The 13602-nt window shown below is 57.5% G+C and overlaps 1 protein-coding gene across 4 annotated transcripts in view; it reads right to left on the bottom strand.

Annotated features, from left to right (window-relative positions):
• Positions 1-12238, bottom strand: part of TCF25 (TCF25 ribosome quality control complex subunit) — a 30461-nt gene extending 18223 nt beyond the window's left edge. For 2 of the 4 annotated variants that reach the window (XM_048817121.2, XM_048817125.2), the window contains exons 1-4: positions 12065-12238; positions 8130-8306; positions 3297-3371; positions 2097-2221 (exon numbers count right to left, since the gene is read on the bottom strand). In XM_048817121.2, coding sequence (XP_048673078.1) covers positions 2097-2221; positions 3297-3371; positions 8130-8306; positions 12065-12223 — 536 coding nt within the window. In that variant the 5' untranslated portion in view covers positions 12224-12238. Of the gene's footprint in view, positions 1-2096; positions 2222-3296; positions 3372-8129; positions 8307-8572; positions 8835-12064 lie in introns of those variants that run through there. The other 2 variants (XM_048817123.2, XM_048817122.2) reach the window with 2 other exon arrangements.
• Positions 12239-13602: the final 1364 nt, after the last annotated feature.

Below are 13602 nucleotides of genomic sequence, written 5' to 3'. Positions count from 1 at the left end.
ACACTCCAAAGCTAGGGACCATGCAAGGATGTTTCAAGATTCAGATTCAACCAGTTTTTCTACAGGGAACATAGGTCACATTTCAAAGACTATGTTCAGTCATGGAATAATACTGCTGCCCTCTCTAGGGCAATTGGTGTAATTAGTCTAAACTTTAGACTAATTTAGACTCTAAAGCATCAACAGAGAACCCTCTGTTCAGGGCTGCTTTATGGATACTTATGCTTGATCCTAAATAGAAAAACATAGGACCCCAGTTTCCAAATTGTGTACACACTTTGGAATTAATTGCTGGAAACAGGAATCTATCAGACCTGGAGAACAAGTCCTCGATCCACATAGCAGATTCTGCATGGGCAAGCGACCCCACTGCCTGGAAGGGACACGTGACACAGCAGTGTATGCCCGAATCCAATCACCAATTCTATCACGTTGTGTATGTGGAAATGTTGGACACTGACTGCACCACCCTGGACACACACACTGTCCTGCGTTCCAGCCAGCTCCCGGCCCAGGAAAGGTGTGACACACCGGGCTGACAGACTAATACTAACAACCATTCAAGCTACAGTCTGGGGCCAACAACTTGACCGTCTGTCCATGACCGGCCCCTCCCCATTTCTACACAGGGGGTCATGGGAGAGGGGCCAGCACCTGGTGGGTCTGTAGCTTCTCAGCCTGAGCACATGGCTCAGGGGGCCCTATTTAAGTGCAGGGTACTTCTGCTCTGCAGGGAGCGGACCTGCACCACACATAAGGACTTGCAGCAAAGAGAGGTCTGAGAAACCTCAGACTCACAAGAAGGGTGAGCTCAGACCAGTGGAGAGGGCATCTTAGGACTTTCATTGTTTTCATAGCTCTGTCACTCAAGTGTCCCAAGGGTAAAGTCGCTGCAACTACAAAATTCCCTGGGTAAGCTTGGGTGCCATGCTGTCTTCCAAGGGATTCAACTAGAAGTCCAGGGTGCCCACAGGTCGGGGGAACTCTGAAGGAGCGTGTCAGTGACTGGGGGGCTCAGCAGGTCTCAGACACTGGGTTCAGGGTCTAGAGAGGCTGAGTAGTAGCACCCCATGTCCCAAAGATGGGTGCCAAACAAGAGGTCAGAAGCTGGGAGCACGACCGATGGTCCCAGGACTAGAAACAGTGACTAGACTCGACTGATCCACCTGGCTTGGAAGCACATGGGATCCAGTGATTGGACCCATCCACAACACGCTGGTGACTGTACAGTGGGGTACGGCCAGGATGAGACAGGACCCCTCTAATATCTGTGGCCATTTCGTTCCTCAGCGTTTTGTTGAGATCAGCGGATGAGCCAGTTTGGTGGTGGTCACACGTGGACAAGTTCACTGCTGGTTCTATTAGCTCTGTGGGGCCACGATGGTACCATACAGACCCCTGCAGAGGATGGACCATGCTCTGCTTGGCACTGAGGCTATGTCTACACTGCACTTTCATCGGTAAAACTTTTGTTGATCAGGGACATGAAAAAAACCACCCCTCTGACTGACAAAAGCTTTACCGACGAAAAGCGCCGGTGTGGACAAAGCTACTGCCCCGTGCTGGGGATGGTTTTATTTTGTCATGGGAGAGCTCTCTCCTGCCGACAAAGAGTGGCTACACTGCATGCCTTACAACAGCAAGGCTTTAGTGGCACAGCTGTGCCACTGTAAGCCGCGTGGTGTAGACATAGCCTGACTGTTGTTGGAATGAGGAAGATTATAACCTGTCTGGATGCAGCTGCAAGGTATAAATCAGCTGCCCAGTTTAATTTGGTTGTGGTGCTTTACCCTGCCAGGTTGCGGCAGCTCTTCAGAGGTGCCTCTGTACTGGGATGAGGAACACCAAAAGCATTACCAATAACTCAGCCTTTCGACTGAAGCAACAGGTGGTCAGATTATGAGCTGCCCTCAGTTACCAATGCTGCAGCACCTTTTCAGCATGGTGCCAACTCAAAGCCAGAGAGAGCACTTTACAGCAAGACTCCCAAAGCTCCCTTGGGACAGGAGTTCCCTACACGCTCAAAGACCTCAGAGCAATGAGCAACAAAAGCCCCCTCAGAAAGCGGGAGGGAGACGGGCAGTGATGCACATTACCTGTGCTCTACGTAGAGCAGAGGCCGACTGTCTGCGATTACACCACTCTTGGTGTCATACGACAGCCCACTGGAATCCTCCATTTTCTCCAGAATGCTGTCAATGTCTTCCAGGTCATCGTCTTCCTTAAGGCACCATGCAAAGACATCACAACCATTAAAGAATCGGTCTCACCCCAGCTCGCAAGAGAACAGATCACTCCTGTCTTTCTGTCTGAAGTCCCATTCTGGGCTGGCTGCTCCTCCCCACTTGCCTTGCTGTTCGTCCATTACACGATGACTCAGGCTATTCTCTCCATCCTTAGCCGTTAACTCAAGACTGGCTGTGGTGCTAAAGGAAGTGCTCTAACTCAGTCACAAGTTATTGGGTTCAGTGCAGGAGTCACTGGGGGAGATTCTCTGGCCTGTGCTAGGCAGGTCAGACTGGATGATCAGAAGGGTCCCTTCTGGCCTTAGTGTCTACAAGTTTGAGTTTGTACTTTTTTTAACCCTTGTCTGTGCCCTCCCTGGTGATTTTATTTCCATGTTCTATGTTTGTTTGATTTAGATTAGAACCTCTTGGGTGCTGCAACTATACGAGTTCTTTAAAACTCGAAAGCACCATGAAAAGTTACAGTGCTATGTAAATACTGACTACTAACAACAGTCAGCCGCCAGTGCCTGCTTCAGATAGGAACACTGTCCTCTTCCCTGAAGTACTGCATACTGCACAGATCACTGCCGCTATGCAGGGGGCGAGTGCCCAGGCCTGGCAAGGCAAGAGGACAGCACACCAGTGTTGCTCTCAAGTGAGCCCTCTTGCCAGGGACTGGAACACTGGCAGCTAGAGAGAGCAGTGTCTAGCCCTGCCTAGCAGGAAGAGTCACTGTTACGCAGGGCCTGGGAGGATACGGGAGAGAAAAAAGGGAAGGGCACAAAAGCAAGATCCCAGAGGACCGCCCCACACCACAAAAGTCATTAAGATGAAAGATGCTGGTTTGACGGTTCCTGCTTTAATAACTTGCAGCTGAGCTCTAGGGACACGAATGCAGGCTATGAAACACGAATCACAGCCTCCAAATAAATAAGTGCAACACACTACGTAGCACTTTCTGTGTATGGATCTCAAAGCACTTCACAAATGTGGGCGAGCGCTCCCAGGGGTCTCCTGAGCCTGGAGAGAAGAGGGTGGGGCTAAATCCCAGATCTGATGCAGACATACCGGAGTCTCACCAGCTGCAGTTCTCTTGTTCTTCCGTTTCTTTTTTTTCTTCCGTGGCTTGTTAGTTGATACAGGCTATGGAGAGAAATGCAACAGGCGCCAGTGAGTGCATGGGAGGGAGGCAGCAAGGAAGGTGGAGGTGGCATTTCCAACAGGAACACAGACTGCCATGGGCTCGGCCTAGGAAAGAGCCGTTTCTGTCACACTTGAAACGGGGAACAAGATTAGGGAAGGGTGAGGGCAAGAGGTCACAAAATGCATCAACCATCAATTCTCAGCCTTAAGGGGTTAAACCGTATTCTCATACCAGTGTCTGGGTATGATTATTCAATACAAGATCAAGCAAGGAACATTCTGGTTTCTTCAGGATTGGAGGGAGTTGTTTTAACCTCCCTTTGCTCCCCCAAGTCTCAGTGGTAATTAACATTTCTTTTGTTTATTCTTTCCTTTTACAGGGGTATCTCAAAAATCACTCATTACCATAGAAACATAAAGCTGCCTGAAAACATCACAGGTGATATGGGCTCTCCACTCTGTCTAGGTACAACTACTTAGACCCTAGTCTTATCCAACAAGGCAGGCAGGCGTACTCTTTTCCCAGGGCACACAGAGCTAAAACTCATTCTCAGGAGTATTGGCTCCACACAGATATTGTATCTGGAGATGTATCCACAGCTTAGGCAGCGCTCCAGAACCACCACCTCTGAAATATCACGTAGTTTTTGTAATTTGGAACTAACTTAACTAACTTGCCCCTTCTCTTATGAGCTTCCTCCACAGCATACAACAGTGAAGCTGCTTTCCATCTTCGACCCTGACAATCCCCCTCACTTTTCTTAATCTAAGACCAAAACCAAAAAACCCCAACAAAGCACTACTGTCAAGCCCCCCAAAACCCAGTATTTAACCTGCATTCCCTTGTACCTGTTTGAAATCTTCATGTAATTCTGCATATGTGCATCTTCAAAGCAAATGCATCAGTGTACTTTGTTAAGACAACAGACCTGTCCTTGTAAGCAACCCAACAATTAATTCAAGTGTCCAATGGAGGGGAAAAAGGACAATAATTTCTATTTCAAGCTACCAGTGATTTTTTTCCCCTTCCATACATTTTGCATGAATTTAGTCCTCATGAAAATATAGGACTAGTAAGAATGGCACAAGCCACTTACCTCAGATAACTGCTACAGTAACTTTCTCTTCACAGCTAATCACCATGTCCTGATCCAGGTATTCCACTACCCTCCCAACAGACTGCTCTACCCGGGCACCTCACTCCCATAGAATCATAGAATATCAGGGTTGGAAGGGACCTCAGGAGGTCATCTAGTCCAACCCCTTGCTCAAAAGCAGGACCAATCCCCAATTAAATCATCCCAGCCAGGGCTTTGTCAAGCCTGACCTTAAAAACTTCTAAGGAAGGAGATTCCACCACCTCCCTAGGCAACGCATTGCAGTGTTTCACCACCCTCCTAGTGAAAAAGTTTTTCCTAATATCCAACCTAAACCTCCCCCACTGCAACTTGAGACCATTACTCCTTGTCCTGTCCTCTTCCACCACTGAGAACAGTCTAGAACCATCCTCTCTGGAACCACCTCTCAGGTAGTTGAAAGCAGCTATCAAATCCCCCCTCATTCTTCTCTTCTGCAGACTAAACAACCCCAGTTCCCTCAGCCTCTCCTCATAAGTCATGTGTTCCAGTCCCTTAATCATTTTTGTTGCCCTTCACTGGACTCTTTCCAATTTATCCACATCCTTCTTGTAGTGTGGGGCCCAAAACTAGACACAGTACTCCAGATGAGGCCTCACCAATGTCGAATAGAGGGGGACGATCACGTCCCTCGATCTGCTGGCTATGCCCCTACTTATACATCCCAAAATGCCATTGGCCTTCTTGGCAACAAGGGCACACTGCTGACTCTCATCCAGCTTCTTGTTCACTGTCACCCCTAGGTCCTTTTCCGCAGAACTGCTGCCTAGCCATTCGGTCCCTAGTCTGTAGCTGTGCATTGGGTTCTTCTGTCCTAAGTGCAGGACCCTGCACTTATCCTTATTGAACCTCATCAGATTTCTTTTGGCCCAATCCTCCAATTTGTCTAGGTCCCTCTGTATCCTATCCCTGCCCTCCAGCATATCTACCACTCCTCCCAGTTTAGTATCATCCGCAAATTTGCTGAGAGTGCAATCCACACCATCCTCCAGATCACTTATGAAGATATTGAACAAAACCGGCCCCAGGACCGACCCCTGGGGCACTCCACTTGACACCGGCTGCCAACTAGACGTGGAGCCATTGATCACTACCGGTTGAGCCCGACAATCTAGCCAACTTTCTACCCACCTTATAGTACATTCATCCAGCCCGTACTTCTTTAACTTGCTGAAAAGAATACTGTGGGAGACCGTGTCAAAAGCTTTGCTAAAGTCAAGATACAATACATCCACTGCTTTCCCTTCATCCACAGAACCAGTAATCTCATCATAGAAGGCGATTAGATTAGTCAGGCATGACCTTCCCTTGGTGAATCCATGCTGACTGCTCCTGATCACTTTCCTCTCGTGTAAGTGCTTCAGGATTGATTCTTTGAGGACCTGCTCCATGATTTTTCCGGGGACTGAAGTGAGGCTGACTGGCCTGTAGTTCCCAGGATCCTCCTTCTTCCCTTTTTTAAAGATTGGCACTACATTAGCCTTTTTCCAGTCATCTGGGACTTCCCCCGTTCACCACGAGTTTTCAAAGATAATGGCCAATGGCTCTGTAATCACAGCCGCCAGTTCCTTTAGCACTCTCGGATGCAACTCGTCCAGCCCCATGGACTTGTGCACGTCCAGCTTTTCTAAATAGTCCCTAACCACCTCTTTCTCCACAGAGGGCTGGCCATCTATTCCCCATGTTGTGATGCCCAGCGCAGCAGTCTGGGAGTTGACCTTGTTAGTGAAGACAGAGGCAAAAAAAGCATTGAGTACATTAGCTTTTTCCACATCCTCTGTACTAGGTTGCCTCCCTCATTCATTAAGGGGCCCACACTTTCCTTGGCTTTCTTCTTGTTGCCAACATACCTGAAGAAACCCTTCTTGTTACTCTTGACATCTCTCGCTAGCTACAGCTCCAGGTGCGATTTGGCCCTCCTGATTTCATTCCTACATGCCCGAGCAATATTTTTATACTTTTCCCTGGTCATATGTCCAAGCTTCCACTTCTTGTAAGCTTCTTTTTTATGTTTAAGATCCTCTAGGATTTCACCGTTAAGCCAAGCTGGTCGCCTGTCATATTTACTATTCTTTCGACACATCGGGATGGTTTGTCCCTGTAACCTCAACAGGGATTCCTTGAAATACAGCCAGCTCTCCTGGACTCCTTTCCCCTTCATGTTAGTCCCCCAGGGGATCCTACCCATCCGTTCCCTGAGGGAGTTGAAGTCTGCTTTCCTGAAGTCCAGGGTCCGTATCCTGCTGCTTACCTTTCTTCCCTGTGTCAGGATCCTGAACTCGACCAACTCATGGTCACTGCCTCCCAGATTCCCATCCACTTTTGCTTCCCCTACTAATTCTTTCCGGTTTGTGAGCAGCAGGTCAAGAAAAGCTCCCCCCCTTGTTGGCTCCTCTAGCACTTGCACCAGGAAATTGTCCCCTACGCTTTCCAAAAGCTTCCTGGATTGTCTATGCACCGCTATATTGCTCTCCCAGCAGATATCAGGAAAATTAAAGTCACCCATGAGAACCAGGGCATGCGATCTAGTAGCTTCCGTGAGCTGCCGGAAGAAAGCCTCATCCACCTCATCCCCCTGATCCGGTGGTCTATAGCAGACTCCCACCACTACATCACTCTTGTTGCTCACACTTCTAAACTTAATCCAGAGACACTCAGGTTTTTCTGCAGTTTCGTACTGGAGCTCTGAGCAGTCATACTGCTCCTTTACATACAGTGCTACTCCCCCACCTTTTCTGCCCTGCCTGTCCTTCCTGAACAGTTTATAACCATCCATGACAGTACTCCAGTCATGTGAGTTATCCCACCAAGTCTCTGTTATTCCAATCACGTCATAATTCCTTGACATCACCAGGACCTCCAGTTCTCCCTGCTTGTTTCCAAGGCTTTGTGCATTCGTATATAAGCACTTGAGATAACCTGCTGATCGCCCCTCATTCTCAGTATGAGGCAGGAGTCCTCCCCTCACAGACATTCCTGCCTGTGCTTCCTCCCGGTATCCCGCTTTCCCACTTACCTCAGGGCTTTGGTCTCCTTCCCCCGGTGAACCTAGTTTAAAGCCCTCCTCACTAGGTTAGCCAGCCTGCTCGCAAAGATGCTCTTCCCTCTCTTCGTAAGGTGGAGCCCGTCTCTGCCTAGCACTCCTCCTTCATGTAACACCATCCCATGGTCAAAGAATCCAAAGCCTTCTCTCCGACACCACCTGCGTAGCCATTCGTTGACTTCCACGATTCGACGGTCCCTACCCAGGCCTTTTCCTTCCACGGGGAGGATGGACGAGAACACCACTTGCGAGAGGATGGACGAGAACACCACTTGCCTTTTCCTTCCACGGGGAGGATGGATGAGAACCCAACACAGCTATGCCCTGCTGTTCCAACCCTAGGCCTCACACTGTCAGTCAGGCCAAGGTATGCAGTGCTTTGGGGAGGTGGACAAATGGCATCTCAGTTGAAACCAGTCAATTTCACTTATTTGAATTCTGGTCCCCAGAGGTCACAGACTGATGCACTAACCCAGTAAGGCAAGGAGCTACCGATGCCAGTATGAAGAGGGAGTAAGAACTCTCTTCATAATTATGACCAATCCCTAGCGGGTGTGGATATTGAACATTCCCAGGTACCTGCAGTTTGGTCACTGTCTGGTCCTGTTGAGTCTCTTCTCCAGCTCTCTGCCCATCGCTCTCCGGCTCTCCAGTTTCAGCTTCTTCATTGTTCCCTGTGCCATCTTGCTCGTTCAGTCTGGACTCTGCCCTCTCCTCTTTGGATCCTGGATCATCCTCCAATTCTTCATTGGTTATCTGTGCAGACAGGGGTACAAGGTTCAGGAATCTGGAGACAACAGAGGGATGGATACTTGGCTGAGTCTGCATTGCCTTGGTTCCCACCAGCACAAAGCTGTACACCAGGAGCACAGATCTGTATTTTACTCACATCTACAGAAAGAGAAAAACCCTGCCAACGTGACAGGAGCAGAAGCTAAATTTGGCCATTTGGTAGAAGCCTACAAGAAACTTGACAGGAGTTTGGCTGCTGGTGTCCAGAGATCAGAGCCTGTCATGCTCACCAAGGCTGTCTCTTTGCTCCCTGTCTGCCCATCCATCTGTTCTCTCTTGTCTCATCTAGGAGCCATGGAGGCCTGGACCAGAACTGGGGCTCCCAGGCGATACCACAATACAAATGAGAGGAGAGAAGCGGGGCTCAGCCTGGATGGCTGTATGCCCACCGGGGTGGGGAGGAGATTGTGAGCACCCAGCTGCACGTCCAGGCTGGTACCTGGAACGGGGGCACCGCTCACTTGTCCCAAGTGAACACGGGCGAGCCAGGGGCCGGCAGGGCCCGCAGCAGAAGCTCTCACAGCCCAGACCCCTGACTCGCTCACTGCCAGAGGGATGGGGTGGATCCGGCCACCTGGCCCATCCCCTGCCAGCAAAGGGCTGAGGAGCCCCGCTGGGGCAGCCGAGACCTGGGGATAGCCATGGAGCAGGGGCTGGAGAGCCTGGCCTCCATTACGCCCCCTCCCCTCACAGCGGGGCAGCTCCGCATTACAGCCTGCTGGGGCGGGGGGCACTGCTAGGACCCCCCCACAGCACTTCCACCCCCCCTCGGTCCTTCCACCGCTCCCACCCCCGGCACTTCCACCCCCACTCCCGGTCCTTCCACCGCTCCCGCCCCCGGCACTTCCACCCCCACTCGGTCCTTCCACCGCTCCCGCCCCCGGCACTTCCACCCCCACTTGGTCCTTCCACCGCCCCCGCCCCCGGCACTTCCACCCCCCCCCGGTCCTTCCACCGCTCCCGCCCCCGGCACTTCCCTCCCCCCCCCCCCGGTCCTTCCACCGCTCCCGCCCCCGGCACTTCCACCCCCCCTCGGTCCTTCCACCGCTCCCGCCCCCGGCACTTCCACCCCCCCTCGGTCCTTCCACCCCCCCCCGGCACTTCCACCCCCCCCCCCCGGTCCTTCCACCGCTCCCGCCCCCGGCACTTCCCTCCCCCCCCCCCCGGTCCTTCCACCGCTCCCGCCCCCGGCACTTCCACCCCCCCGGTCCTTCCACCGCTCCCGCCCCCGGCACTTCCACCCCCCCTCGGTCCTTCCACCGCTCCCGCCCCCGGCACTTCCACCCCCCCCTCGGTCCTTCCACCGCCCCCGCCCCCGGCACTTCCACCCCCCCCGGTCCTTCCACCGCTCCCGCCCCCGGCACTTCCACCCCCCCTCGGTCCTTCCACCGCTCCCGCCCCCGGCACTTCCACCCCCCCCTCGGTCCTTCCACCGCTCCCGCCCCCGGCACTTCCACCCCCCCGGTCCTTCCACCGCTCCCGCCCCCGGCACTTCCACCCCCCCTCGGTCCTTCCACCGCTCCCGCCCCCGGCACTTCCACCCCCCCCTCGGTCCTTCCACCGCCCCCGCCCCCGGCACTTCCACCCCCCCCCGGTCCTTCCACCGCTCCCGCCCCCGGCACTTCCACCCCCCCTCGGTCCTTCCACCGCTCCCGCCCCCGGCACTTCCACCCCCCCTCGGTCCTTCCACCGCTCCCGCCCCCGGCACTTCCACCCCCCCCTCGGTCCTTCCACCGCTCCCGCCCCCGGCACTTCCACCCCCCCGGTCCTTCCACCGCTCCCGCCCCCGGCACTTCCACCCCCCCCCGGTCCTTCCACCGCTCCCGCCCCCGGCACTTCCCTCCCCCCCCCCCCGGTCCTTCCACCGCTCCCGCCCCCGGCACTTCCACCCCCCCGGTCCTTCCACCGCTCCCGCCCCCGGCACTTCCACCCCCCCTCGGTCCTTCCACCGCTCCCGCCCCCGGCACTTCCACCCCCCCCTCGGTCCTTCCACCGCCCCCGCCCCCGGCACTTCCACCCCCCCCCGGTCCTTCCACCGCTCCCGCCCCCGGCACTTCCACCCCCCCTCGGTCCTTCCACCGCTCCCGCCCCCGGCACTTCCACCCCCCCCTCGGTCCTTCCACCGCTCCCGCCCCCGGCACTTCCACCCCCCCGGTCCTTCCACCGCTCCCGCCCCCGGCACTTCCACCCCCCCTCGGTCCTTCCACCGCTCCCGCCCCCGGCACTTCCACCCCCCCTCGGTCCTTCCACCGCTCCCGCCCCCGGCACTTCCACCCCCCCGGTCCTTCCACCGCTCCCGCCCCCGGCACTTCCACCCCCCCCCCGGTCCTTCCACCGCTCCCGCCCCCGGCACTTCCACCCCCCCCCCGGTCCTTCCACCGCTCCCGCCCCCGGCACTTCCACCCCCCCCCGGTCCTTCCACCGCTCCCGCCCCCGGCACTTCCACCCCCCCTCGGTCCTTCCACCGCTCCCGCCCCCGGCACTTCCACCCCCCCTCGGTCCTTCCACTGCTCCCGCCCCCGGCACTTCCACCCCCCCCTCGGTCCTTCCACCGCTCCCGCCCCCGGCACTTCCACCCCCCCGGTCCTTCCACCGCTCCCGCCCCCGGCACTTCCACCCCCCCTCGGTCCTTCCACCGCTCCCGCCCCCGGCACTTCCACCCCCCCTCGGTCCTTCCACCGCTCCCGCCCCCGGCACTTCCACCCCCCCCCCCCGGTCCTTCCACCGCTCCCGCCCCCGGCACTTCCACCCCCCCCCCCGGTCCTTCCACCGCTCCCGCCCCCGGCACTTCCACCCCCCCTCGGTCCTTCCACCGCTCCCGCCCCCGGCACTTCCACCCCCCCCTCGGTCCTTCCACCGCTCCCGCCCCCGGCACTTCCACCCCCCCTCGGTCCTTCCACCGCTCCCGCCCCCGGCACTTCCACCCCCCCCTCGGTCCTTCCACCGCTCCCGCCCCCGGCACTTCCACCCCCCCTCGGTCCTTCCACCGCTCCCGCCCCCGGCACTTCCACCCCCCCTCGGTCCTTCCACCGCTCCCGCCCCCGGCACTTCCACCCCCCCCCCGGTCCTTCCACCGCTCCCGCCCCCGGCACTTCCACCCCCCCCCCCGGTCCTTCCACCGCTCCCGCCCCCGGCACTTCCACCCCCCCTCGGTCCTTCCACCGCTCCCGCCCCCGGCACTTCCACCCCCCCCCTCGGTCCTTCCACCGCTCCCGCCCCCGGCACTTCCACCCCCCCTCGGTCCTTCCACCGCTCCCGCCCCCGGCACTTCCACCCCCCCCTCGGTCCTTCCACCGCTCCCGCCCCCGGCACTTCCACCCCCCCTCGGTCCTTCCACCGCTCCCGCCCCCGGCACTTCCACCCCCCCGGTCCTTCCACCGCTCCCGCCCCCGGCACTTCCACCCCCCCCTCGGTCCTTCCACCGCTCCCGCCCCCGGCACTTCCACCCCCCCCCGGTCCTTCCACCGCTCCCGCCCCCGGCACTTCCACCCCCCCTCGGTCCTTCCACCGCTCCCGCCCCCGGCACTTCCCTCCCCCCCCCCCGGTCCTTCCACCGCTCCCGCCCCCGGCACTTCCACCCCCCCGGTCCTTCCACCCCCCCCCCCCGGCACTTCCACCCCCCCTCGGTCCTTCCACCGCTCCCGCCCCCGGCACTTCCACCCCCCCCCGGTCCTTCCACCCCCCCCCCCCGGCACTTCCACCGGCCCGGCCCGGCCCCTCACCAGCTCGTACAGGTTGCTGACCCCGCCCCGCTCCGGCCCCCTCCTGCCGCGGCTCGGCTCCTCCCCCGCCCCCTCGGGGCCCAGCCGCAGCCCCCCCGGCTCCAGGGGCTCCTGGCCCCGCTGCTCCCCGCGCAGCCTCCGCAGGGCCCGCCGCGACATGGAGCCGGCCTCGGCCCCCCCTCTGCTGCGCCTGCGCGACAGGCGACGAGCGCGGCTCCGCGGCCGAACGGAACAGAGGCCCTGCGCGCATGCGCTGCTCTCCGTTCCGCCCCCTGTTTCACGCTCCGCCCCCAGGCTTGAGCGGCGTGAGATAAATTGCGGCGGGAGCGAGCCGCGGCCCACGCGCTCCCTAGAGGTGGCCGCGGGCGGAGCGGCTCTCCGGGAGACGCGCGCCCCTGCGGCTCCCCATTCGCATCACAACAGGCGCTCCCTCGCTCCTGCTGAGCTCTGGGGCCGGCCACGACGGGCCCCTCCCTGGCCAGAGACACAGGCTGCCTAGGAGTTCCCCATCTGCCCCTGGACCCAGCTCTGCCCTGTGGGGAGGGGGCTGCAGCGTGCGGGGCAGGAAGAGGCGCCACAGGGCACTGCTGCTGCTGCCCCTCTGCCAACCCAGGTGTTGTGTAAGGAAAGAGAGACAAGGAATGGGCACAATCTTGGCATCGTGTGCTGTGTGCTGCCAGGCCTGGTCTGCCCGAGGTAGCTTCATGCACTTCATGCCATGCTGGCTAAGTGCCCGTCTGCCAGAAGGAATTTAAATCCACCATGACTCCCGGCACCTCCAGGAGTGAAGGAGAGAAACAGCCACTTGTCTGGTTCGTGCTGATAAGTAAAGCAACCCAGGGCGTTTCAGGGCAGGAGGTGACTGCTGCGGAAGCCGTGCAGCCAGACCCTCCCCGTGTCTCTGTTCAAGTAAGTGGTTCTCGGCAGGGACTATTGTTTCCAGGTACAGCACCTCTAGCACAGTGGGCCTTAGGCACTACCATAAAGACATGATTATGGTAATAATGTGCTCTTCTCTTATTGCATCATTCCCATGCCCCTCCCCGCCACTGACATCAGCTGGGGCACTGGGTGATCATGCATCCCAGAGCCATGTCTGTCTGTTTACACATATGTTAATGAGACATGCTAGGGGTGAGAGACACTGGCAAATGGAGGCTCACACTGATACTGCACCCGCTGCTCCTGCTCTGAAGAAGGAGGCCTTCCTGCTGCTGGGCTGTCACCCAGGTGCCTTTCTCCAGCGCTGAAATTCATACAAACACAAACAACAGTGCCAGGTCCGGGGCACCAGCCAGCCCTGGTATGGAAAGCCTGTCCCCACCTTTGAGCTCACCATCTCGACAGGAGACAGCCATCCGCAGCAGGAACAAAGCAATCCAGGAGGTCTGGAAAAGCCCCTTGCTGGGGTCCAGGACCCACAGGGCTGACTGCACCAGTAACCACTGCAGGGCACTCACTCTGCAAGCCGAAGGCTCCCGCACAAGGCGCCAAACTCAGCCATAGCGTAAACAAGTGCAGCTCTCTTATGGCTGAAT

Source organism: Caretta caretta, chromosome 12 (assembly GCF_965140235.1).
Source record: "Caretta caretta isolate rCarCar2 chromosome 12, rCarCar1.hap1, whole genome shotgun sequence".
NCBI classification, from domain to species: domain Eukaryota; kingdom Metazoa; phylum Chordata; order Testudines; family Cheloniidae; genus Caretta; species Caretta caretta.
The sequence above is the reverse complement of the archived record's forward strand: the minus strand, read 5'-3'. Positions and strand labels throughout refer to the sequence as shown.